Below are 27271 nucleotides of genomic sequence, written 5' to 3'. Positions count from 1 at the left end.
GACATAGATATGTAATGGTCTTTATCGTATTTTGACCATTTTACCCTGTACCTGTATTGTACCATCAATCCAGTATTTGTTAGGTATCAGTAGTGGTGTCGGATAGTATTGATATGGACTATCGATACTACACTGATTCCTAAAACCCAGCTTACAGAGAAGGTATCTGCCTTGTAACAGAGTTTAAGTCAACTAATTGATGGTGTTAGATCAAATACCGAGAAATACGAAAATAAATAGACAAAAGATCCGCACAACACAGAGATATAATGAGGTTCACACACCAGTGTGGTGTGCTACGTCCTCGGGGGAAGAAGAGGATGTTTCACTACGCAGAAGAGAGATTACACCCAAGCAGCAGCGAGAAAACTCGCCCTGAAACCCTAGCTCGATAAACCCCCAAAATACAATGACTTTCTCAACAAGACAACAGTACATCACAAATCTAAGAAAACTTTCCATTCGGGTCGCCACCAAAATATGTCAGATCGAGTCAATCTTGAAAATGGGTTAAGAATTCCAGGAAAACTTTACAAATGGTTCAAAAATTTCTATTTAGCAAGCAATATATCAACATATATGGTATTGCAGGTGCAAACCATGAAAAGGATAAGAAATCAAAACAGTCCACTGGTCATGGCATAGTCATACCGATTTTCAGGCAGATCGATCCCCCTGCTGCTACTGCAAGAATGTGCAGGTAATAACTTGTTTATGAAGGTACCATTACATTAACTATGATAATGCATAGTCGTGATTAAGGTATCAAATTGGGATCGGGATTGGGATTGGGATCGGGATCGGGATCCTCTCTATAGTGGGAATCGTCCATAGAGCACCTAGAGAGCGTTGGGAATGCAACATGTAGATTCTTAGACTCCAATGGCCATGGAGAGATCCCTCATTTTTACACACTTAACCTACCCAACACCCTCACCTAGACCCAAACCCGACTCTTCTACTTACCTCTTCTCCACAACATCATCTCCAAACCCACGAGGGCCACGACTTACTTCTCCATTCTCCTCAAGCTCACCCTCAAAAGCATGAACATGAAGATGAACTTGAAGAACCCAGCAGCGAGCTCCTCAAAGCGTCCCTCTGGGGAATCCATCCCCAAACGTGCGAATACAAACCAATTGCTTCAATAGATTTATGCATCTGGGTTTGGTTCAAATTTTTTTCTTCTTCCATTTTCCCCTTTAGTCAACTCTACCACTCTCCCTTCTCCCTCAATCAAAAGAATATAGTTAAAGAAAATAATTGTTTATCTTGGTAATGAATCGTTTGCTTGGTTGGGGGTTTCCCCCCATTTTTTTTTCTTTGCTAGATTTTATGTGGATTATTGTATAAGCTTCTACGATCTGGAGATTTCTTCAACTTTATGGGCTTGAAATCTGGTCCCTATTGGTGAAGTAGGTCGAAATGGCGGAATCTAATCTGGTTTGGAGTTTTGGTCGTCCAATCTATTGTATCTTACCCTTTTGTTGTATTGTAAAAAAGTGAAGGAAAAAAAATTCTAATTCAATGAATGAGAAAGAGAAATTGGAATCTTTACTTTGCATCTTCCTTCTCTCTCTCTCTCTTTTATTTTGAAGAAACGACTTGAGAGGAACAACAATGGTTAATTTTCTTCATTGCTTTTGGTTAGTAATGGGGATTTGGGTGTCTTGTTGTGAACCTCATTACAATATCTTTAAGAAATTCTTAGGCAATCCAAGGGTTTCTTGAGAGGGTGATCGATTTTTTTTTTCTGGACAGAAGAAAACAATTCATTAGGCAAAAATTGAGGAGGGAAACAGGTGCAAATGGAATCAGAACTGATGGGGGAGAGCCCCACCAAGTATGAGAAAGACCCAGACGTAAAGCTCCCTTATCAAGCAGGTGAGCCTCTCTATTGGAGGACCGGGAGATATGAAAAAAAATTACAGCACCAAACAGAGAAACAAGAGAACAAATGTCCTCAACAACACCCTAGCAGCCCAGTCTATAGAGTTCAGGCTTCCTGAGATAGCATTAACTACAGACAAACAATCAGAAAATACATTCAAACAACTAAAACTCAAGCTCAAAGCTAAAAGTAAACCATCCCGAATGGTTTCAGCTTCAGCTTCAGCTTCAGCCGCAGTGGCCGAGAAAGAGAAGCTTGTTTTGCAACTCCCCGCAACAAAGCATCTATTGCAATCTTTGATAATAAATCCTTTGTTGCCCCTTAAGAGATGCGCAGACCAGGCCCCATCCGAGAACAGAACCAGGTGGGAGGGAAAAGGAGGAGTTAGAGAGGTTGAAAGAGAACCAACCAGGGCACCCGCCACTCTAGAGGATAGGTGAAGCATGCCCTCCTGAATTGAGGTGTTGAGAGCAGATATAGTACATAAAAGATTTGGCTCCACAAAGTCGAAAACAACTCTGTTCCTAGTCTTCCATATCTGCCACCAAGCGAGCAGACCAAACAAAATCAAAATCCTTTTGATGGGGAATGTCCTTAATTATACTTTACAAACAAGTAATTCAGTCAATCTTTGAAGCAAGAACCATTAAATTCTAAGGTGTTAAATCTGAGGGGAGAGACAGACCAGCAAGTTGCCACAAAAGGATATAAAAAAAGAGCATGAACAATTGTTTCCTCAGAAGACTTACAAATAGGGCAGATAGAACTATCAGCCAAATTACGGTGAAAGAGGAGTTGTTTAACAGCCGAAGCCTCAGAGGCACATCTCCAAATGAAAAGTTTTACCTTAGGGACTATATGGAAGTTGGATATTGTCCTTAGAGGGTGATCGATTTAGACTCCATACTCAACACGCTATTTGTCTATTTGTAGGAAAAGAAGAATCAGAAGTAACAGATGAAGAAGAAAAGATGATTTGAGTTCTTGTTTTCATGGTGGGAAATCTTTGTGATGGTAATGAGAAAGAAAGAAAGTTGCTAACAGATGAAGCAGCCATGGATTGAGACACAGTTCAGGACACGAGGTAAATGGTAAATAAGAGATAAGATTGTTGGTCGGGTTTGGGAATGGTAAATAACTCATTGCTATAGGGAAGCCAACCCCATAGCGGACTTTCTTGCTAATGCTGCAGTGAAGAAGGAAGAAGAGATTATTGCTATTGATTGGCCACTGGGTGTGCAGAATTACTTCTTAAAAGATGCTTTATCTAGACCTCGGTTTAGGTTTAGATAGTCTTTAGTCATTTGTTGGTTTTTTTCTTCTTACTCCTTTTCTTCTTCTCCTAATAATGTCAATGCTGAAGTTACGTAGGAGGAGGGGTTAAGTTTTGAGGCTTGTTGGTTGTGACAATATATAGTTTGTAGCATATAGCCAATCAAATCGATCATCAAACTAACACTCATCTGAAGGGAGAAGTGAATGAGGCACAAGGCTTGAGATCATACAAACGGATTTAGTGGCACACAGAGAAGATAAGTTCTTGAGAGCTAAAATAGAAAGATCTTAAATAATGTTAAATAGTCTCATTCGCCGTTGTCATGAGGAGAGGATGTCTTTATTTTCTTTTTGTTGTTACAAGTTCCAGAAAGATTTGAAAATAATAGTTTGAGATATAGTTTGCTACTAGTACAACAAAATAGATTAAGCAGTTGTGACTGAAGGCTGATGTTGCAATCCTGATGTGGAGGCCTTAACACTCCCTCACAAGTGAAATATTGAACTTGTCTCTCAACAGCTTGAATCGAGCAACAAGAATGAGGTTTTTTGAGAATATCAGTAAATTGACCTTTGGAGGAGAGAAATTGAACATCAAGAAGACTTTTTTGAACCTGTTCGTGCATAAATGATTTTAATATGTTTTGTATGGGCATGGAAGACCGAAATAGAAGAAAAATATATATGTTGATCTTTGGAGGGATAAGCACACCGCTGATGTAAGATAGGCTAGAGGGTGGTACCAATGAAGGCATGAGATGAAGCATCATATAGGAGCAGAGGTCATTTCAAGAGAAGGGGAAAGAGAGAGATAAACCCATAAGGTGCTAGCTTATGTTACACCAATGATATGCCCAGATTTTTTCTTTAAAGATTTAAATAGATTTCTTGTTTCTTAGCGTAGCATAGATACAAACTTCAAAATAAAAAAAAAAAAAAAGGAAAAATCCATGAATTGTGCCACATTCTCTAATGCTTAGAGAATTTGCGCCTACAATCCGTGGTTGAGATACCTGCAGAGGAGGTCCATAATGGTAGATTTCAAAATGACAAAATTTCCCTTACATACAAATTGAATGTGCTCAGCAAAATCTTCGTTCTCTGAACTACGAGCTCTTGTGTAGGGATGCAAGTTTGGCCCTGATGGCCTGAACCCGCCTTGATCCCAAACAAGTATCGACTCAAAATTTTTTGCCCTGAGGGCCGGCCCGACTCTGAAATTTCTAACCCTGAGTTAGGGTCAGGGTGGATAAGGGTTGATGTCTTTGGCCCAACCCAACCTGAACCCGACCTTGATTTTCTTACCTAGACTTTGGGCCCTGGTTTTAGCCCGACCCAGCTTGGTTTCTGCCCTTGATGTTGACTTTGGATTTTTTCTTTTCTTAGGATGTTCTCCTCTTTTTAATATGACAAAAGTTTTAAGATCTTCGGATTGTTTGCCTTATTAAGATGATCTCCTTGTTTATCATGACAAATAATTGAAATTTTTTGGATTATTTGCTTTCTTAGGAAGATCTCCTTCTCCTCATAACAAGTAATTTGTGACTTTGTGTTTTTTTATCTCTATTATGAATATTTTTTTATTTTTTAGTTATTTCATATTTTGCAAGATCAAGGTCAAGGTATACTCAACTCTTGATGGAAAACCAGGGTCAGGGTCATCTCGGCCCAACCTTGAAAAATCAGGGCCAATTAGGGCGGGTAAGAATTGGGCTGAACCCTGAAGGGTTGGGCTTGGGTTGAAGTTTTGCAGCCCTGAGTAATGGTCAGGGCGGGTTTGGGCCCAGTTAAGGAGACTCAGGGTTGGGCTAGGGTTTTAAGAAGTCTGGTCCAACCCCGCCCTGTTGCACCCCTACAATGTTGTATGCCTCCTATTCGAATCATGATAGATTGTTGTATGTTGGAGACAATTAGTCAATCTAGATGTTTACATAAAATTTATAGAACCTTTGCTTTTGCACATAATGGATTAACTTTAGTTGTTATTGTTGGTGTATGATGTCTTGTATTCCATCGCAGTTTAATCCAGGGAGTACTGGTGTAGCACCTAGACAGGCAGGACGGCAGTCCCTATTCTCCATTGATAGTGAGGACGAGCGCTGTAACCCTATTCTCCATTGATAGTGAAGCAGGATCTCATCTCACCGGGGACTTAGGAAACCTTGCCGAACCTCGTAAAATCCATGTGCATTGTTTGTTTTGTTTTTCTATTATCTTCTACATCGTTTTAGGGTTGCATTTCTACAAATTGGTATCAGAGCTCTAGGTTTCCGTTTCCTAGGGTTTACTATCACGATGGCAAGGAAGGGATCGAATGTCAAGTATGACACTGAGAGGTTTAATGGGAAGAACAATTTTACCCTCTGGCGTCAAAGGATGAAGGGTCTTTTAATACAGCAGGGTTTGGCGAAAACGTTGTTAGGGAAGTCGAAGAAACCTGCAAAAATTACTGACGAAGATTTGGAAGAGATGGAGGAAAAGGCAGTAAGTGCTATTCGATTAAATCTTTCTGATGATGCCCTACAATATATTGTGGGTATCGAATCTGCACCGCAGTTATGGGCGAAACTTGAAAGCATCTACATGACGAAGTCCTTAACGAACAAGTTGTTCGTGAAGAAGCAATTGTATTCTCTACAGATGGAGGAAGGTACGGATCTATTAGAGCATCTTAACATGTTCAATCAGATCGTAAGTAAACTTGCAAACCTAGAGGTTAAGATCGAGGATGAAGACAAGGCGTTACTATTGTTGTCGTCGCTCCCAGAATCATATGATCACCTAGTGACGACTCTCTTGTACGGAAAGGAGACCCTTGAGATGGATGAAGTCCTAGCTACCCTCATGTCCAATGATACAAGGAAGAAGGCCAGTAGTACGAAATCTCAAGGAGAAGGTTTTTTCGGAGGTGACAAGGAGCAGGAAAGAGGGAGATCAAATCAGAAGGGATCTGGGAAGAGTCGATCGAAATCAAAAGGGGCAAAGACAAAGGTCTCTTATTACTATTGCAAGAAGGAGGTCATCTGAAGAGAGAGTGCTTGAAAATGAAGGCGGACTTAAAGAAGAAAGGTGTAGATAAGGCATCTGAGGAAGCTAGCGTGGCTGACAATTCAGATGGAGATGATGGAGATGTACGCTCTATATCATCAGGTAAGAATCAACCTTCTGATTCTTGGATTTTAGATTCTGGATGTTCATATCACATATGTCCACATAAGGATTGGTTTGATACATATCGACCATATAATGGTGGGTCTGTCCTAATGAGGAATGATGCCGTATGCAAGACCATTGGGATAGACACTATCAAAATCAAGATGTTTGATGGGATAGTAAGAACCTTAGCAGATGTGAGATATGTACCAGAATTAAGGAAAAACTTAATATATTTGGGGGCACTTGACTCAAATGGCTGTAAGTACATAGCAGAAGGTGGAGTTCTCAAAGTTATTAAGGGTGTAATGGTTGTCATGAAGTGACAGCTAGCAGAAAACCTATACAGACTCATAAGGAGCAAAGTTATAGGTGGAGCATCTGTGACTACAGATGCAGTATTTGATACAGATGATACCTATCTGTGGCATATGCAGTTAGGGCATATGGGAGAAAGAGGATTGATGGAGCTTCATAAAAGGAAAATGTTGAAGGGAGTAAAAAACTTGTAAACTGAACTTCTGCAAGTATTGTGTGTTCGGAAAACAGTGCAAGGTTAGTTTCAAAACTGCAAAACATAAGAGTAAAGGGGTGCTTGATTATGTACACAACGATGTATGGGGTTCTTCAACAACAAAATCTAAAGGTGGGGCAGAATACTTCGTGACCTTTGTTGATGATTACTCAAGGAAAGTCTGGATCTACTTCATGAAGCATAAAAGTGAGGTGTTCACTAAATTTAAGGAATTGAAGGCTGAGGTAGAAAGGAAGACAGGAAAGAAAATTAAATACTTGAGAACAGATAATGGAGGAGAGTACACATACAAGCCGTTTCTAGAATTGTGCAAAGCTGAAGGGATTACACGTCACTTCACGATTTCAAAGATACCACAGCAAAATGATGTAGCTGAAAGGATGAACAGAACATTTCTAGAAAGGGCTCGGAGTATGAGGCTGAATGCAGGGTTGAGCAAGAGATTTTGGGCAAAAGCAGTGAACATGGCATGTTTCCTCATCAATAGGTCTCCATCAAAAGCGATTGATTGAAAAATTCCTTAAGAGGTATGGACAGGAAAACCAGTAGATTATTCTATTCTAAAAATATTTGGTTGTCCAGCCTATGCGCATGTTGAGAGTGAGCAGCGTTCCAAGTTAGACTCAAAGTCTAAGCAATGTATCTTTCTTGGTTTTAAGAAAGGTGTAAAGGGATTCAAGTTGTGGGATCCAAGTTCACAGAAAGTTGTGGTTAGCAGAGACGTTGTGTTTGATGAGTCTTATATAGTGAAGTCAAATTACAATTCACAAGCAGTTGATGAAAATAAAGAAGGTTCTACTGTGCAGGTGGAGTTAGGTGAGTTAGAAACAATAAGAGAGAATGAGTCATCAAGTGACTTACCAGGACAACAGGAAACAGTAGAAGTTCCCTATACTGTGGCAAAGGGTAAAGGGAAGCGTACTCACAAAGCACCTACGAGATACGGGTTTGAGGACATGGTTGCCTATGCCCTCACTGTAGGTACAGGTGATCCATCTTCCTACCATGATGCTTTGAGTGATGCACATCATGATAAATGGATGATAGCTATGATGGAGGAAATGGAATCTCTACAGAAGAACAAGACTTGGGAGATTGTGGAAAAACCCAAGGGAAGAAAAATCATTGGTTGTAAATGGGTCTTTCGTAAGAAAGAGGCAGCATCTGAGAAGGAGCGTGAAAGGTATAAGGCCAGACTTGTAGCCAAGGGCTATGCACAGAAGGAGGGGATAGACTACAATGAAATATTTTCTCCGGTGGTGAAACACACTTCGATCAGGGTACTACTTGCGTTGGTGGCCATGTATGATTTAGAGCTTGAACAACTTGATGTGAAAACTGCATTTCTTCATGGTGACTTGGAGGAACAGATTTACATGGAGCAGCCTGAAGGTTTCAAGGTGCAGGGAAAGGAAGACTATGTTTGTCTGCTTAAGAGGTCGCTTTATGGCCTTAAGCAAACTCCTAGGCAGTGGTACAAGCGCTTTGATTCCCACATGATGAAGATTGGCTACACAAGAAGTGAGTATGATAGTTGTGTTTATTATAAAGTGTCAAGTGATAATTCCATTATTTTGTTGATGCTTTATGTTGATGACATGCCCATTGCTGCAAAGAACAAACATGATATAGTCTCTTTGAAGTCTTTGTTGAGTGCTGAATTTGAGATGAAGGATCTTGGTGCCGCTAAGAAGATCCTTGGCATGGAAATCCTTAGAGATAGAAATGCAGGTAAACTTTGGGTAACTCAGAAGAGGTATATTGAAAAGGTGCTAGAGCGTTTCAATATGGAAAAGGCTAAGCCGGTTAGCACTTCGTTAGCTGGCCACTTCAAGTTATCTGAAAGGGAATGCCCTACAACACATGAGGAGGTGGAGCAGATGTCTCAAGTCCCTTATGCTAGCGCAGTTGGGAGTCTCATGTATGCTATGGTTTGTAGCAGGCCGGATTTGTCTCATGCAGTCAGTGTTGTTAGCAGATACATGAGTAATCCAGGGAAGGAGCATTGGAATGCAATTAAGTGGATCTTCAGATATTTGAGCAAGACTAAAGATATAGGTGTTATGTTCAGTGGCAAGGGAAGCTCTACAGAATTGGCAGGTTATGTTGATTCTGACTATGCTGGTGATTTAGACAAGAGGAGGTCTACTACAGGGTATGTGTTTACATTGGCTGGTGGACCTATATCATGGAGGGCGATGCTTCAGTCTACAATTGCATTGTCCACTACAGAGGCAGAGTACATGGCAGCAGTTGAGGCTGCCAAGGAAGGAGTCTGGTTGGCTGGACTAGTTCGTGAGTTGGGGTTGGAGCAAGGAGGTGTAGTGTTACATTGTGACAGTCAGAGTGCCATACATCTTGCAAAGAATCAAGTGTTTCATGCAAGGACAAAGCATATTGATGTGAGATTTCACAAGATCAGGGAGCTTGTGTCAGAAGGCAGTATTCACTTGAGAAAAATTCATACAGATCTCAATCCTGCAGATATGTTTACAAAGCCAGTTACTACAGAGAAGTTCGAGTCCTGTTTGGACTTGATTAATATTACTCATTGTTGAAGATGAGGGACGCACCAAACAGGTGCGGGTTTGTACTTCTAATGAGGTACAATGATGAAGACGTCTACAAGTTATCTTTACAGGAGGCTCGACAGAATTCAAGCCAAGGTGGAGATTGTTGGTGTATGATGTTTTGTATTCCATCGCAGTTTAATCCAGGGAGTACTGGTGCAGCACCTAGACAGGCAGGACGACGGTCCCGCTAGCCGGTTAGCGGGCCGTGGGGGTTGCAAGGGGGGCAGGAGGCCCTCCTGCATAGCAGGGGGTGTAGCGGGGCGCAGCCCCCCGCTCGAATTTTTTATTTGAGGGCAATTGTAGTTTAATCCGGATTAGGGTTTTTTCGCTATATATTTGTAGCGAGGGTTTCTTTCTCTGTAATGCAAGCAATACTGAGAGGTGTGAGGATGAGCGTTGTAACCCTATTCTCCATTGATAGTGAAGCAGGATCTCATCTCACCGGGGACGTAGGCAACCTTGCCGAACCTCGTAAAATCCGTGTGCATTGTTTGTTTTGTTTTTCCATTATCTTCTGCATCGTTTTAGGGTTGCGTTTCTACAGCATGCCATATAATTGATGGATTAAGGCTTATATGAAGGTAATGATGGATGTGTTCTATTTTTTTGTCTTCCTATTATCTCTAGTACTACAGAATGAGTACGAGTTGTATAGTGGTCTTCTCTTTGTAATCTAAAACAAAGCCTGAAGAAAACTTAACAGTATAAGGGAAACTTTGTGGCTGGATCTCCACACTATATTTCAAAAGATGGAAGAGATGTTATTTATTCCAAGTTGGGATTGTCCTTTCCAGACACACATTGTAGAATAGAAACCCTGGTAATTATAATTGCTTGATTTTGGTGCATGGTGCCAGCTCCACGTTCCATGGATGACTCTAAATGTTGACAAATTTCAGTTTCAAGCACTTCAAAATTTTCAGTCTTACAATGAACCAGATCAACATATTTTGGTTCCTTTGGTTAGAATCTGCTGAAGATGTAATAGAACTTACTGAAACATTGGCGATATGATTAAAAATTCATCCAAATCATGGAAATATTTTGATACCAACCTTGGCTGGAACCAGTTCTGAAATTTGAAACTCCTTGCTGCCATGATTCAGGACTTCTATCAGAGTCTTGTGTCCATTCAACAAAATTTTTTTTCGAGAAAACTTTGTAAATTACACATCTCTAAAGGGAAGATTCTGTATCTCATCCCTCCTGATCCCATGGCTGAGTTGTTCAATTTCTTCTTAAGTTCCTTGTGTCAAAGTTAAATGATGTCCTCATGCAGCTTCCTGTGTGGGAAGAATAGCACCATTACGAGTAAGATGCTCTTTCTGACGTTCTTGTTTGGACATTCATTTGAAATGATCATCCACACTTTAGTTGCTTGCTTTTCTCTGTGTGTGTGTGTGTGTGCACATGCTTTGTAGATCTTGTAGTTTTCTTGTTTGCTGCAGTCTGTCTGACCTATGCATTTTTTCCCATTTGACCTTAATTTTTGTGATTCTTTTCAGGAAATGATGGCAGATTTGGGGGCAAATATTTCAGAAGATGGAACTGTCGAAACATTTGGCAATGATGATATTGCTCTCAAGGCGGTTGATGATGAAGTCGTGGTATATTTCTACTTTTTTCCTAAATAAATGTTATATAACATTGTGTTTTTTGTTATTTTGTTCCATGTACATCTGAAATAGTAAAAAAAGGTTGGCCTTTGAAATGGCATCTGTCTAATATGTGATCTACAAGAGCGGTTGTTGTTACAAAAAATGTGATTCTCTTGTTAGAGTTCAATCTGAATTAGTCAGGTGAAACTTGGTAAACCATCCTTTTTTTTTTTGGATGAATAAAAATATCATTACAAAGAGGAAAAAAGGAATAATACAGAGCCCCAAGGGGAAAAGTAAAACAATACAAGCACAAACAGCAAAGCACAAAGCAACCTAGGAAGGAGGGGGGAGGAAGGGTGCAAAATGGATGAGGCCAAACCTCAAACAACAATAATAGGCCTGTTCCTTAGGGAGTTCCTTACATGGCTATGGGGGGAGCAAAGAAAGCTTGGAATTGACATAAAAAAATCCAAATCATGTCAAAAAGCATTCCATCTTCGAAAATTGCATTCCATCCAAATGTGGTTGCTAGTAGCACAGAAGGCAAGTTTTCCAACGGTGTCACAATGGAGCTTCCAGCAAAGGTCATGTCAACCAAGGATTAAAGCATCGGTATCAGTCACCGAATCGGTTGGCCAAAATTAAGATATGTATCGGAAGGTATCATATCGTATCGGAGATACGCTAAGATACGCTAAAGAAACGCACATAAATGGATAGAAAACACATTTTTATACACTTTTGCAAAAACAATAGTAAAAAAAAGCTATATATAACATGTATTATGCATAAATACTAAATTGAGAGTATCGCACCAAGAAAATAAGGTTCGTCCCATAAATGTAAAATCCTTGTTTCCAACCTTGATTTCCACTTTAGGTAGAGAGAAAAATGGCTGTGGGGACAAAATCCCCTCAATAAATCGTGTTTTTTTTATAAAAATGACCCATCTTGGCCAATATATGACCGTAGTGCACTGTATCGCTACTTATCGTACCGTATCGGTATGTATCGGTCGATACATACCGATACGCACCGATACATACTGAAACATACATTTCACCTCAAGTTTTAATTTTTCATAGAGTATCGGTACTTATCGGTGTGTATCGGTATGTATCGTATGATACATATTGATACAAAAGGATTTAAAAAATTCCATGTTTCGTATCAGTGTGTATCGTATCGGTAAGGGCTGATATAGATACGTATTGACCGATACAGTACGGTACGTACCGATACTTAAAACCATGATGTCAACCCATGACCACTCTCTTAGGAGGGGGAGGATGCGACATTTGCGGGGCCAGCAGTTGGAGATGACTATTTTCCAATGAAGGAGGAGAAGGGGCAGTTGAAGAAGAGATGGTTGTAGTCTTCAATCTCATTATGGAAGAGGCAGCAAGCTAGCAGGACATGACTGTGTTTGTGGATGAGAAAGGATTGGGTTGGGACAGTTGGAGAGGGCTCTCCAAGCGATAAAGCTGTAACAAGGGATATGGCCTTTGAACCAGACAATCTTGGGCCAAGGAGCAAGGGGGTTGTGTAAACCAACTTTACTTTATGTGAAAGTGTAAATATAAATACATGAAAGTGGATGAGTTTTATTACATTTGGTGTTGACCTTTGAAGTCAAAATAAATTATGTCTCTTAGTTGCATTTATCTTTTATGAAAGAAAATCCTTTGATACCAGCTGTGTGGGCCATAGGTGATCTGATTAAGGCAACACATTTCTGGTGTAGCTTTTGCCTACTTCTCTCCAGGTTTGGCAATTCTAGAAAGCTAGATTTGTTCTTTCTATTATTTTGATTTTTGCTAATACAAATACGAAATATATGTTTTATACATGTAAATGTTTAGAGTAGGGGATAGTGAAAGCTGCAATGAAATGGAATATAAACATAAAAAAGAACTTGAAAAGTATGAATTGAATTACTAGAGGGTGTTAGTTTGTACCTGGGAGCATCTAATTAAGTGTAGATTGGTGTGTAGTTAAATGAAGGTCTAGACCCTCAAAACCCCTTTATGCTATCAAATAGGACCTACTATTTTTGAATGTGTGCATACATGTAAAATGTTTTCAATCATGGTGGTCTTGGTGGATTACACCAGGGCTAGTATTGATCACATACCTCTTTGTATTGGTCATGGATGAATTCAATAGAATGAAAAAGATGAAGTGTCATGGTGTATGCTGTTTGTTGATGTTATAGTTTTGATTGAAAAAATTAAATACGGGTAAATGAATTAGAATAGTGGAGAGATGCTTTATAATTAAAGGGAGTAAATGAGCTGTGCTACAAGCCTACAACAGTATATATAGAATGCAACATTAGTGGAAAAAAAAAAGGTTAAGGAATGGAGGGGTGCTGAAGATTGGTGACCTAGTATACCCTACTGTGGCCAGTTTTGTTACCTTGATCAAATCATCAATGTGGAGGGAGAGATGGAAGAGGATGTAATAGTAGGATTAGAGCTGGGTTGATGAACTTGAGAGGAGCTGTTGTCTAGTTGATGCATTCCATGATTTCCATTCCATTATGATTATATTGAATAACCATATCTTCCTTTAATAAAGATAAGGTTAGAGGATGATGTTTCACAAAGAATTAAAGTGGATGATGTTTCACAAAGAATGAAAGTGTCATGGATGAAATGGAGTGGCGTGTTCGGAGTGTTGTGTGATCAATGTATCCCTTTAAAGCTTGAAGAAAAATTCTAGGATAGTTGTATGACTGGCTATAATGTATTGGGGCGGAATGTTGGCCAGTTAAGAAGCGTCATATAGATAAACTAAGTGTTGCGGAGATGAATCTGTCGAGATGGATGTGCGGCAAAACTAGGAAGGATAAAGTAAGGAATGACTATATTAGAGTGGATTCGGGAGTTGCCATGGTATAGGATAAGCTTCGAGAAAGTCGTTTGAGATGGCATGACCATGTTCAACGGAGGTCTTGGAATGCACCAATTTGAAGGAGTGATTTGATTCAGATTAAAGGAGCTAAAAGAGCTAGGAGCAGGCCTAAGATGACCTCAAATAGAGCTGTTTGGAGGCCAAGGATCGATGTAGCCGACAACATTTAGGTAGTTTATTTATGAGTTGTTGTAGTGGTGTTCTTTCCTTTTAACTATTATGTTTAATATTTTGTCTTTGTTTGAATCCATGTAGCCAACCCCATTTTATTGGGATAAGGCTGAGTTTGTTGTTGTTTGAACCTTATCTTCTTCAAATGTCCTACCAAGCCTGGTTTACTAGCTCCATACTGATTACACTAAAGTTTAAGATCTCAATAGAAGGCCTATGGAATTGACTTTTCTTCTTCTCTCTCTCTCTCTACCGTTACTCCTTTTTTTTTTTTTGGGGGGGGGGGGGAGAGGAGGAAACAGGCCATCCTTTGGGGCATTGTGGATTGAACACATGATTGTGAATCCTAAGACATTTACGAGGATATTCCAGTTTATGTATTTAGGATGCTACCTACAGGTTGTTGCTTGTATTTGCATTTGATTTCTTTCATACTAGTTTTTTGTTATCTTCCTCAATCAGTATTTTTTTATCTGTTGGATATGTGTTCATCAAACCCTATTTATGCATATTGATTTGCATAATCATTTTATGTGCGATGTGTTGTCCTAAGTTTATACCTTAAAGTGTCCACAACTCTGTACAATATTAGGCATACTGTTCATAGGCTTGTCGCGTTGTATCATTCTTGGAATGTGATTCAATAATATAGACTTGAGTATTCATATTGTATGGGCGTTGGACATGATCTTAGTGAGAGTTTTGCATGGGTTATTGTCAGTTGTTTATGCATCAAGGCTCTTTGATAGTTAGTCCCTTTACATGAGAGGTCCTGACCACTATAGGTATACTTTGTGCATCTTGGTGTGCCAATGTTTGATGTTTACACTAACTATATACTGGTAGGCCATATTTATGATGTGTATTTGTGAGTGAAGGAGATGCTTGACATAGAATCCACTTCCCGATTATAGAGAATATCCTGTGAGAACTTACTGACAATAATTGGATGAAATTCCTTGCTTGGTGGTTGTTTTGTAAATTGTTTGCAAATGAATTTAATTTTTTATTTAATCTAGGCCAAGATCTTTATTTCCATAAGATCTTTTTCACTCTTGTTCAAAAGGTCCAATAACGTATGCATATTGGACCTTTTAAGGCAATTATAGGCCTTGGGTATATTATTATTATTATTATTATTAATTTTAGTTAAAAAATGTTTTATGTCCAATCAATGGTCGAGGTTCTTTGTATTGGCTATTTTGGTAGATTAGTGTTTTCGAGGGTTGTATTATATACCCGAAAATCCGTTGTGTGATTTTGTTGAAATGGAGGTACTTAAATATAATATTTTCTATCACTTAAGGATGTACATGTTATTAATTAGTGTTGTTTAATGGGTAAATAATACTAAATATTGTAGATGACTGATGGCTTCAGCCTTGGCTTCTTCCTTGCGGCTTGGGATATTATTAAGGATGATCTAGTTAAAGCAGTGCGTAGCTTCTTCAATCCACAACAGATTAGTTACATTAACCAGACCTTCATTTGCCTAGTCTCTAAGCTTGAGGGGTTTTACCAAGTTTCCTCCTTTCGTCCCATCTCTTTTGCTAACCTTCCATACAAGTTTATTGCAAAATTAATTGCAAATAGTCTTAAGATGGCTATTGGTGATTTGGTGAGTTATAACTAGGCTGCTTTCATCCCGCGAAGGAATGTTGTTGACAACATTCTTTTATGCCATGAAATTTTTAGAGGCTTTGATAGGACAAACCATCAACCCTCCATTCTCCTCAAGTTGGATATCCCCAAGGCCTTTGATTCTATTAGATGAGACTTTATTTACCTGATTCTTGAGAGAATGGATTTCTCTCCAAATTTTATAAGTGCATCTCTTCTACTCACTTCTATATGCTTGTCAATGGGTCCCCCCATTGTTTTTTTCAATTCTAAAAAGTTGGTATTAGACAGGGTTGTCCCATCTATCCCTTGCTTTTCGTTATTGCTATGGAAGGCCTCTCCAAAATCCCTTTTGATAAAAATTGAGGAGGGATCCATCCATTGTGTAAGGCTTTGAAGTTTACCCATCTCTCATTTGCAGATGATCTCATGATTTTTGCAAAAGCAAATCTTCAATCCGTTCATGTCATTTCTGAAGCCCTTTCTTCCTTCTCTGCCATGTCTAGCCTTCGTATTAACCCTCAAAAGCCTCTCTTACTTTGGGGTGTTGCGGAGCCTTTAAAATAAGGGCGTACCCAGTGCACGAGGCTCTTGCATGTGCGAGGTCCGAGGGCGAGAACTACACAACCTTACCCCAAGAATGTCGAGAGGCTGTTTCGACCGCTTGACCACCAGGTCACAACATTCGTACCTTTACCAGTGGATTTTAGCTTTGGAAAGTAACTTTCCTTTGTAGGTCACTTTGAGCTTATTAGATATGTCATGCAAAGTGCCTACATTTATTGGTCTAGGGTTTTTTCCTTCCTGTTGCTATCTCTTCTAAGATTGATTCTCTTATGTCTTCTTTTCACTGGAAGGCTAGTGATAGCACTGATTTCCTTCATCCTTTAAGTTGGGCTAAGGTTTGTTTCCTGAAAAAGGAGGAAAAAAGTTCTGCAGTTTGTGCAAACACAAGCAAGAATAGACATCTGGCTTCCTCATGGGACCTCCCGCTTTTCTCCCCCTCGTTCTTTCCCCCCCTTTTTCATTCTCTTTGTTTTTTCCCCTTCCCCCTTTTTGTTGTATCCCTTGTATGTTCTTTCGTTTGTTTCTTCCCCCCTTCCTTGGGGTCTTGGGTTTGTTTGGCCCTACTCATAGGGTTTGTTTTTGTCCCACTCCGAGTGGGCTGATTTCCTTTGGTTAGGGTCCTTTCCCTTGTTTAGCCAATTTGGTTTTGTCTGTTGTATTTGTATTTCCTCTCTTTTTCTGTCTTTAATATATTTTCCGTTCGCCCAAAAAAACCAAAAAAAATTAGTAAAGAAGAATTCGACTCACCTTGTGCAACCTCAGTGGGAACACCCTATAGGATCACACCACTTGGCTAGCACACTCAACATGTGAGACTGCTAGAGGACACTCTGTATATAGTTATGTATGTGGTTGAGGAGGAGAAAGATATATGATATTCTCTAATAGCCAACGATTTTAGGGTCTTAGAATCCCCAAAATTGTGGCAGCCTCTCTCTCTCTCTCTAGGTTTTGAGTGCTAGAATTTGTGAAACCCTAATTCAGAGGAACATCTCTGCTGCGTTGATCCTCGTTGCCCGTGTAGGGTAGCCAGTTCAATTACTGCAATCCTTCGGATAACCTGCGTTTGTGGATTTTGAGGTTACTTAAACCCCTCTTGTGTGTATTTTTTCAAACCTATATTGCATGTTCCACAAATCCACGGTCTAGGAATGCAAAATTTTTATCCGGCATTCCCCACCACCGACAATATCTTCATCATATTCTATATGAGGAGTTTTCATGAGAATAACGAGGCTGTAAATTATCATTTTAATTCCTCTACTATCCTTGTAAGGTCATTAACAGCTGGTGCTTGCTTTTACTTCCAAATGTTTGAATACTTTTTATTAGTTTTAGCATTTATATGAATTCCATTTATAATTGAACGAGACAATCTAAATTCTTCATTAAGTGAGCTTAACAGCTTGGATGTAGTTGCTTTTCTTCACCAAAATTTTGAAGTGGAATCTATTTGTGAAATTGTACTCGTCTAATCATTACTGCTTCACCTTTAGAAAACTCTTCATTTGGTGAATGCGTATCAATTTTATTCATCTATTGTGATTCCATTTCTTTCACAATCTTAGGTTGTGGACCTTACACATTTTGGTCGTATAAGAGGTATCCTCTTCCCCATTATACATTCTGTTCTTTCCTGATGTTTTACATTAGGCATTCAGCAAGAGAGACATTTCTGTATTTATTTCATTGTAAGTTGTAACAAGAGAAAAGAGATATTTCTATATTTTAAGGGCATTGCATGAGATATAATTGGGGGCAGTACTCATGAAAGGCGTTACAATTGTGCCATTTACTTCGACAATTTACTGATGGGATGCACTTCAAACAAAAATAACATGAACCAACATTGGTTGCATTATTTACTTTGGTTGATAATGATTGAATGCTATATGCAGGATTCCTTTTAGTTTCTCAGTAGTTGCCATCTTTCAAAGAAAGTTTCTTGTTGATTGCTCGTTGTATAATCTGATGTTATATTGGTGGATCTATCATATTGTGGGTGAGGGGTGGGGAGATTGATTACTTCATAAGCTATATAGTCCTAGAAAGTAGAAACTAGAAATATAAAGTTCCAATGAAACTTCTTGACCATGGCGTCCAATACTATATTCAGGTGGAATTCTGGGTCTGATCAGCATTGTTTGTCCAAATTTCCACATTATGTACTACAAGTTATATCTGAAATTATTAACTAATGTAACAGCAGAAGTACTTTGCTTCAGTGTTCTATGAAACAAGGCTAGAACTGATGGTTCAATCATTACTTCCCAAACATTGACTGGTTGAATCTTCCCTATCCAATGTTCTTATGAGTTATGACATCCAGTGACTCAATAGTTGTCAAGTGAGGGAATCGTCCTAATCAGCATGATGGCCAAAATGTTTGAACTGTTTAATGGTTTAAAAAATCCAAGTGGTCCAAGCTGTGGTTCTCAGATATATATAGATAAAATATAAACATTTTATTTCCCCTAGGAAAATTACCTAAAACCCCTTGTTTTGAGGACTAAACAAATAATGAAGGGGAGTTGAGAACTTTCCTCCACTTCTCTTTAACCTCAGGATTTTTGCTTGTCTCCTTTTTGATTGACCTAGTAACTTTTGTTTAACTCTTCATGAACTGCATATGCCTTAATCAGGGTTATTATCTGAACACCTAAGGCATGCCTAAATTACAATACCCTATCTACTATTTTTTCTTCAATTGTTTTCACTTTCAAGCTTTAACGCTTAAAGAGAATTTTTCTTGGGGAAGGGGGTGGATTTGCCTCCCTTCAGGGTGATTTACCTGAGCTGCCTAGAGTACGGAAGACTTCTTCAATGAATTTTACATTTAATGAATTATGTATGTCTCCTACTCATTTGCAACATTAACATGTTGTTCATTGATGTATGCTAACGTTTTGCCATCAATCTCCGTAGTTTTTGTGCCTTTTCACTTGTACTACAATTCTATATTACATTGTGTTAGTTGCTATCCCAATGATATGCTTCTATTCTCTTCCAAACTCCCGCATTGTATGTGATGCAGCTAATCCTGTTCTCCTGAACCAGTTTCTCTACTGCAATTGTCCAATATAACATGGAAACTGCTGCAATTATTTTTATGGGAACCAAGTAACCAACCATCATTCCGACTCGTTACTTCTTAGTTCTATGGGTTCACTTTCCAATGTCCCTGTTATTGACTACATTCATTGTCTCATCTATGAAATGCGCTTTGCATGAGCTGTAAGGAAATTGTTGGGATTTGCATGGGAGTCTGTTTAAAGCTCTATGCCAGCTACCAACCTGATGCTACTATTGTCAAATTTGGCCAGTCTTTAGGTTCCAACTGATGATGTACAGAGGATATCTTCCTGCATTATGTTGGTTGTGTTTTGCATAATGTTCTAGTGCTTTTGTTCTTCTCTTTAGATGTGGAGTCTTCCCCAGGTGAAGTGTTTGTTACGTTGTAATACACAAGTGGATCTTTTGTAGCTCGATATGCTGCACTGGTTTTCATTTCATCTGTTACTTTCCTTAGTGAAAAAATGTGGTTTTTTTATTGATATGCAGTCACAGGAGAAGACCGGATTCAGTTTCTTCAAAACCAAAGCACAGCAAATTTTGAAAGCCTCCGTGAAGGACAGGTTAGTTCCTGAAACGTTACTTTTCCCATCTACTTATTTAATTTTGTTCTCATGATAATGATACGTTAACTAAAACTACTATTTCCTTTTTGTTTCATTTTACACATGGAGGGATGTGACACCGTTTTTGTTACGCCAACCGCTCGTACAATAGACATTGCTCACGCATGGGTTATGGTAATTGTTGTGTCAAATTTGTTTGACAATATTTAGTTATCTGCGTTGAGCGTCATCTCTTGAAGTAGTAGCTGCTAAAGTACTTTATTAATCAACTCGATTTGTTCATGTAAATTTCACAGAAAAATGCGATTACATTGGTGGTTTCGCCTCTTACAGGAAAAAGTATAACTGAAATGCTTACAAAGTACGCTTATCAAATTCTATCCTTTCTTGCATGGATTGGATCTTTTTTTTCTTTTTTGTGGCATGCTTTTATTTGGGTTAGATAAGTTGTTCATTTACATAAGTGACATGCTTCAGAATCTTTTTGTTCTTGTTTTCCCTTTTCCTCTTTCTATTGGGTTAGTTTATTGAATGCTCTAAGGAAAAAAGGAAAAACCATGCACATTGTTGTTATGGGCCTCACTAAAGCAGTCCTATCAATGGGTTTTTGTTAATTTCCTGCTTACTGTTGCTAGATGTGGGTGTAGATGTAGTGGAATGGCAAGACAGTATTCATGTAGCTAACATCTCATTGTTGGGAACTTGGGCTAGGGCTATTGATATAGGAGCATGAGGGGCAGTCAAATGAGCATTACTTATATTTATCTTCATTACTTAATCACTACTATAAGCATCATTAGTATAGTTCTTGGGCCTGTTGTACTTAACAAGTGAATAGTTATTAGAGGTTGAGGGTACAATTATGATTCCAAATAATATAATCCTATTGGCTGTTCCAGGTCTAAAGTACCATAAAAGGGCTTTGGGGATTTGTGATCAAGGACTTTTCTGGATCATTCATATGCTGTTGAAGCTTTGATCTTAGGGTTTCAGTTGTTTAAAACCTGCCCACACATCTTGTTTTGCATATCTTTGTGTTTCCTCTTGATTTTTTCGACTGTTGTTTCAATCTTCCCCTTAATTTCTCTTGCTTTCTTGGGTTTCTCCTTCGGCTTATTGCTGTTTTTTCCATTACTTAACGTGTTCCTGTGGAACTGTTTTGTGCCCCATGTTAGCTTTCAAGCCTTTTGAGTTTCTTTTTACTTATTATATCCCTTCTTTGGGTCTTATTTGTCACCTTAGGGTTTCGTTCTTACTGGGAAAGATAGGAATTTCATGGTTGGATGTTAGGATCACCAAGATTGTCACAAGAATCGGGATATGTTCCATCCTCCAACTTCAGCCAGTCAGAATGGTGGATGGAAAAGCACTAATACACCTCTATTTCACTTCTTTCCTAGAAGCAATTCTACAAGAAACCTTGTCTAAGTACAAACACCCATTCCAGCCACAACCTTGCTAGTATGTGTCAACCATGGTGAAGTTGGAGGAAGCATTTATCCTAAATGGCTGAAAGTCATAGCATTCTGTTTGAAGTGACTGTTACAGTTAGGGAAGAATGTTGCGATCTTCAGTCTTACAGAACTGGGCTGGCTTGAAGCAGATGTAACTTGGAGAAACTTCTTTTCTTAAAGACTTAAGAGAGTTTTCTGGAATATGTGACCTTTAGTGACGGAGTAATGGTTTCTTTTAGAGTTGGATGTGGGAAAGCAGGGACGCATTACTCGTTGGTCTATAAGCTGTTGTTCTGATGGATAGAAAGAGCGATTGAGATTGAAATTTATTCTGTTAAGCCTAAAGGTATTCTGTTGGTCATCATTATGACCCTAAATACCTCCAACTCCAACATATAGTCATATACACATTGAAAACAAAAATAATAGTAATAAAATGAAAAGGAGGGAAGAAAAAAAAAAAAAAAAAAAAGAAAAAAAAAAAAAAAAAAAAAAGAGAAAAAGAAATGGACAAGCTGCAGATCCTAAGGTTAATGTGATACCCTCAAAGTGACGAATGGATGACATTCTGGTGAAACTAGTATCAGAGGCTAGTTATTTCAATCACATGGATCCAGTAATGCATTGGTGTAGTGAAACAAAGTGCAACTGAAACGGTGACTTAAAAGGTGATGACTGATGAGCAGTCTAGAATTTATTAGGTGTACCATAGACCATAGTTGATCTGTTTCGAGGTATAAAATATGTGAGATACCTTCAGGATAATATTTCCCAAATTATATTCTATTGGAATGCTTCTTGTTCAGTTACTTCACAATCAAATCATCTTGGTTTAGACTTTGGGCTAGGATTTAAGGATGTATGGATTTGGATTTTGAGAATCTCTTAGAACTCCTTCAGGATGCTTGCATCCAAGGACTCTCAGGATAGGAGAACCAAGGTTTAAGAACTCGTTTTGTTTCGGTGTTTCAATGGTTTCAAAACCACCGAGATTTTGCTGAAATAGTATACTTTTTCCATGTGTTTTGCTTCGCAATTTTGGGGGGCTAAGGGTGAAATGAAATGACCGAGAAGACCAAAATTTTGACGAAATATTGCATTTTTTTTGGACCAAAATGAGTGAAATTTTGAAATGAAATGACCAAAAATTTTGGTGAGATGACCGAAATTGTGTCTTTTTGTGTTATTATGCAGCTTCGTTTCTGTATAAAAAGACCGAAATATCTGAGATTTTGGAGAGATTTTTCTGAGTTTACGAACCATGCATGGAACTAAAAGAAAGGTTCAGTTCCAAACCATTATGTACTGCCATTTGCCTTGCGGCTTTGGAGGACTTGGAGAATTGGCCAAGGTTCTTTATATCGATAAGGCCCTTTGGACACTCATGTTCCATTCAAATGCCAAGAACTTGATTGGGATGTGACTCACAAAAAATTAATACTTCTCATATGAATAAAGGAGGCACATGGGATGGTGATTTTTTTCCTTGTGTTGGTATCCTTTATAAGGTGAACAGTAGTCGGTCAACCATTTATTTCTTCTTTGTGACTTCTTGTAGGTGTCTGGTGCTTCTGTTGACGTTTAGGATGGACCAGTTTTTCTTAAGGAAGTAACATCTTCTATGTAGTTCTGGCACACGGCTTCTTTTCACAAAAGGAGGGAGGAACTGAATGCAAGGCTATTGTAGAACAGAATTAGTTTGAAGGAAGTAGTCATCAGTAGGATGCATACTAGGGTTATATTACATGGGTTCCAGTATGGGAATCGGTTACAGCACGAGTTGAGGAGTCAGATCCACCTGACCCCAAAATAGGACACAGGGACATCTGTCCAAAAATAGGTATAGGTATAGGTATGCGTATGGGTACAGTAACATAGCTAAAATGTGCCAAATTAGAAGTATGGTGGATGTGTGACTAATTGGTTAAGATATTTCCTAGTTTCCAACTATTGGTATTGTGTTGGACACATGTTCCCACACCCAAACCCTTGTCATGTTGTGTTGACATTTGTGCTCTGGGACTGCATGAAATGCATGAAAACAGAGCTGAGTGGTCCATTAAGTAGCTTTGGTGGTCTATTTGCAGGAATCCTTACTTTGTTCATATTGATTAGAGACCATTGATGAAATCCTGACCTCAGGTCTAGACTGTGAGGTCTCTTCTAGAAGGTTCAACTTTGGTAGATATCCAAGCCCCTCCTCGGTGGTGGGGGGGGGTGTTCATGGGCCGGCCCATAGTTGTCAATGTGACTGGATAAAGGCGTTAGATGCATACCTAGGCAACAAGTGCCCGCTTAGGCGTATAGTATATATGTAATATGATAATTTTATATAAGTATGCTTCTATGAAACATGGAAGCCATATCAATGCAATTTGACCGAAATTTCGCGAATATGTCATCTTTGTAATGAACCATGTATAACATTTGATAATTATGAAATGGTTTCTAATTTTATAACTATTCATTCCTAAAGCATATTTTAGTTGTTTTAACTGAATTATGTGTGTTCTAGTGCTAAATTTTGTGTATACAACATCATACAACGTACACTACTAACCTAGATTGTAAATTCAAAGTACCATTTTTTTAATTTTTAATTAATTAATTACTTAATTATTATTATTAATATTTTTAAATAAAATCTAAGGGTTCCACTATGTTCAAATGGCCTAAAATAGGATTTCTTAGAAGTTTTGGGAACTAATTTGGCCATTGTGCCTCGAAACCAACAACCAAAACCTTCTAGGTTTCGACCGAAATTTCACGGTTTCGAGCCTGGTTTTGATTATGCTAGTAATGACCTAATATGAGAATATCAATATATAATAAAAAAAGTATAGGATATAACATAAGCATATTTATTAAAAAAAAAAAAAAAGCAACAACAACAACATACTCAGCCTTATCCCAACTTAATGGGGTTGGCTAGGGAAAGTGTATGCAGCCTTAGCCCTGCTTCGCAGAAGAGGAGCAATAAACATAGATCAATGCAAACTTGTGAAGTGTACAAAAAATCTAAGACTTGCTGTCACAAGACCACAAGACGATGCCTGCGTCCAAGGTGATGCCAAGGCGTCTAAAGCGCTGACCTTTCTTGCATCAAAGAAGGTGTGCTGCCAGCTTGTCCCCAAGAAGGCGCCTGGATGCCTAGATGACACCTTGACAACTATGGGCCAGCCTATTAAGTATTTTGGGCTTTAATTGAACTACATCAACCAGGCTGGCTTGGGCATATGCAGTTGTGGGGGGTGTTTGGCTTTTTGGATGTGTTGCAGAAGTTATTTCCCAGGTGTTTTCGATATGTGAAGACGGCAGTGGCCTGGAGCCTGCATGTGATGCTTTTAGTGATAAAATTTTATAGATGGCAGTATTCTTTGGACAATATGTAATCTGTATTTATGTGTAATGGTCATTCTTATCTTTATTGATGATTATAGGTACATATTTTTTGCTGATAAGGTAGAAGTTCAGGACATCACAAAGCAAACATGCTTTTTCGTACTCATTGGACCTAAGAGTAACAAAGTACTGCATTTGTGTTATGCTCCAAAATTTGATTCAGCTTATGTCGGGTTTTGAGAATTTTCTTTGCTGTCTCTCCTCTCCCCTTTGGATTCTGGATTTTGATTGGTTCTGATGCTTTTTATTATGCTGACTTAAGGTAATGGAGGAGTTAGGCCTTGGTGATCTTGTTGGGAAACCATATGGCACACATCTACATTATAGTGTAAGTTCAACATTCTCCATTGAACTTTTTTGCCTTGTTCCAAGGTTAATGTCCTCAAGATTGCATTTTTCTCTTTTCTTTTAATAAGCTTGAGTTTTTATTCTTGTGGTTGCGTCTTCTATGGAATAGCTTATTATGTTTCGTATGGAGGCATATTCTACTTTCTGATAGTGTGTACTCTTACTCTTTTATAAATTTGTTGGATCACATCTAAAATTTATTTAACTCTAGTATAAGAAAATTCCTATTTTTTTTTTTCCTATTATCTTTTTCTTGCAAATTTGCTTATACTCGCTGATTATTTTTCTTCTTTGATGTAGAAGATCTCTATTTATAAATACGGGCTATGAATGGCACAACATAGACCCACTTATAAGCAGATTTTTTTGTTGAATCAAGGGCTGAAATGCTTGCTGGTTTTGATATTCCAGCAACCGGCAATGGGGAAAGAAAGAGAGAATAAAGAAGAGATAGGAAGAAAAGAGAAGCGAGAGAGAAGAGAGGGGTAGGTGAGAAGAGCTCAGAATTTACACACTTTCACAAATGAAATTCTATTCAACTGTCTAATTTGATAGGGAGTTACATCCTTATATAAAAAACTCAATAGTAGTGTTTAAACCACTTGATTTCTTGGTTTCAAAATAGGATATGTGGCATAAAAATAGAAAATCTATGCTCCCCTTCCTCCCAAAAAGATCTTGGAGATTGTAAGATACTCTCAAACTCTTTGTTTACGCAGTAGTGATATTTTTTTTTTCGCTCTTCTCTTTGGGTCCTTCTAATATCCAGGCATAATCCTGGATGCGAGGAATAAAAGAAAAAAGGGGGGGGGTATTTCTCGGTTTCTTTGCTTGATTTATGATTTTTCTTATGATAAAAAGAACGCGAGATTTAGTAAACTTCAAACAGTTTCTGATAGAATTAAATAACCAATAAGTAACCTTATGGACTAATACAGTAATGCACTATCCCCAACTAGACTTAAAAACATTAATTAGACTCCAACCTGAACTATATCTATCTAATAGGTATGTTAATCTAACTCAAACACTTGAGGCAAAAATTTCATGTATCCCCTATGGACTTATAATTTAGGCCTTATTACACTTTAAACAAAAGGTATATGCTGATATAGTTATCGAACTTGATAAAGATATATGCTGACATTAATGTCAGCAAGGGAAAACCAAGGATCATTATTGTTATTTCTGTATGTAGTGTTGTAGTTTACTGTTATATTCTTTTAACATAGAATCTTATTGGAATCTTTATAATTCACAGGTGCATGGAATGCCAATAACTGTGGGTGTTGGCGGTGTGATTTTTGAAGAAGGGTTTTCTTTGTTGTTGTCGCCTGCTGCTGCTGGATCTGTCTGGAAAGCTCTTGTAAATCTTGGTGTCATCCCAATGGGTGCTAATGCATTTGAAAGATTGAGAATTCTACAAGGTACGAAGCTCTTGATGACAGTTCTCAAATGGGATGCTTAATTACTTTGACTTGTATATTTCTTGGATTGTCCAATAATTTGCTGTACCAATTCGAAAACATTTACAATGAAATAGCTTGCCATTAAATTTGCAACTTCTTTGAATTTGAATAATTTTTCTTGGCTTATTATAAGCCTTGTAAAATATTGCTCATGTAGGACTTTAGTAATTACTTGAATTCATCAATCTCAATTGAATTCTGACTGTGTATAATTAATGTAGGAATGGATTTGACAACCAAACCAGCCCCAAACTGCAGGAACTTTTAAACTAAGAACAACCAAAACCAATAGCAAACTTATAGCACAAAATCAGACTTCAACCACAAACCAGAATTGATAAACGATCTCAATGAACAGTAACCAGAAGCGAAATAAATCAGCAGCAGTCTTAGGATTAAACCAGAATTTTTAATAACAATATAACACCTCCAGCAGGTTCAGATCACAGATGCTAATAGTCCAGAATGTCACAGTAATACAGAACAGAAAACAGAATCTAAATCTGCGCAGATTTGACAATCGGCCAGATTTGCTTGACAGTTCACTTCAGCAGATCCAGTGGTCTGATTGACCCCAAAATTGGATCGATCCTCCCTCTGGATAGGATTATCCTTTGGTCAGAATATGCAGGCCATCGGATGGCTGGTTCTCCAAAAA

General features: G+C 38.4%; 1 protein-coding gene across 1 annotated transcript in view; it reads left to right on the top strand.

Moving 5' to 3' along the window:
• Nucleotides 1-26930, top strand: part of LOC122064381 (putative transferase At1g60990, chloroplastic) — a 28003-nt gene extending 1073 nt beyond the window's left edge. The window contains exons 2-9 of the mRNA XM_042628095.1: nucleotides 10933-11034; nucleotides 17871-17904; nucleotides 19864-19937; nucleotides 20049-20114; nucleotides 20237-20301; nucleotides 24835-24922; nucleotides 25059-25124; nucleotides 26406-26930. Of these exons, the coding sequence (XP_042484029.1) occupies nucleotides 10933-11034; nucleotides 17871-17904; nucleotides 19864-19937; nucleotides 20049-20114; nucleotides 20237-20301; nucleotides 24835-24922; nucleotides 25059-25124; nucleotides 26406-26612 (702 nt within the window). The 3' untranslated portion in view covers nucleotides 26613-26930. The remainder of the gene's footprint in view (nucleotides 1-10932; nucleotides 11035-17870; nucleotides 17905-19863; nucleotides 19938-20048; nucleotides 20115-20236; nucleotides 20302-24834; nucleotides 24923-25058; nucleotides 25125-26405) is intronic.
• Nucleotides 26931-27271: the final 341 nt, after the last annotated feature.

The sequence above is a fragment of the Macadamia integrifolia genome, unplaced genomic scaffold, assembly GCF_013358625.1.
Source record: "Macadamia integrifolia cultivar HAES 741 unplaced genomic scaffold, SCU_Mint_v3 scaffold164, whole genome shotgun sequence".
NCBI lineage: Eukaryota > Viridiplantae > Streptophyta > Magnoliopsida > Proteales > Proteaceae > Macadamia > Macadamia integrifolia.
This window is presented reverse-complemented; position numbering and strand designations above follow the sequence as displayed.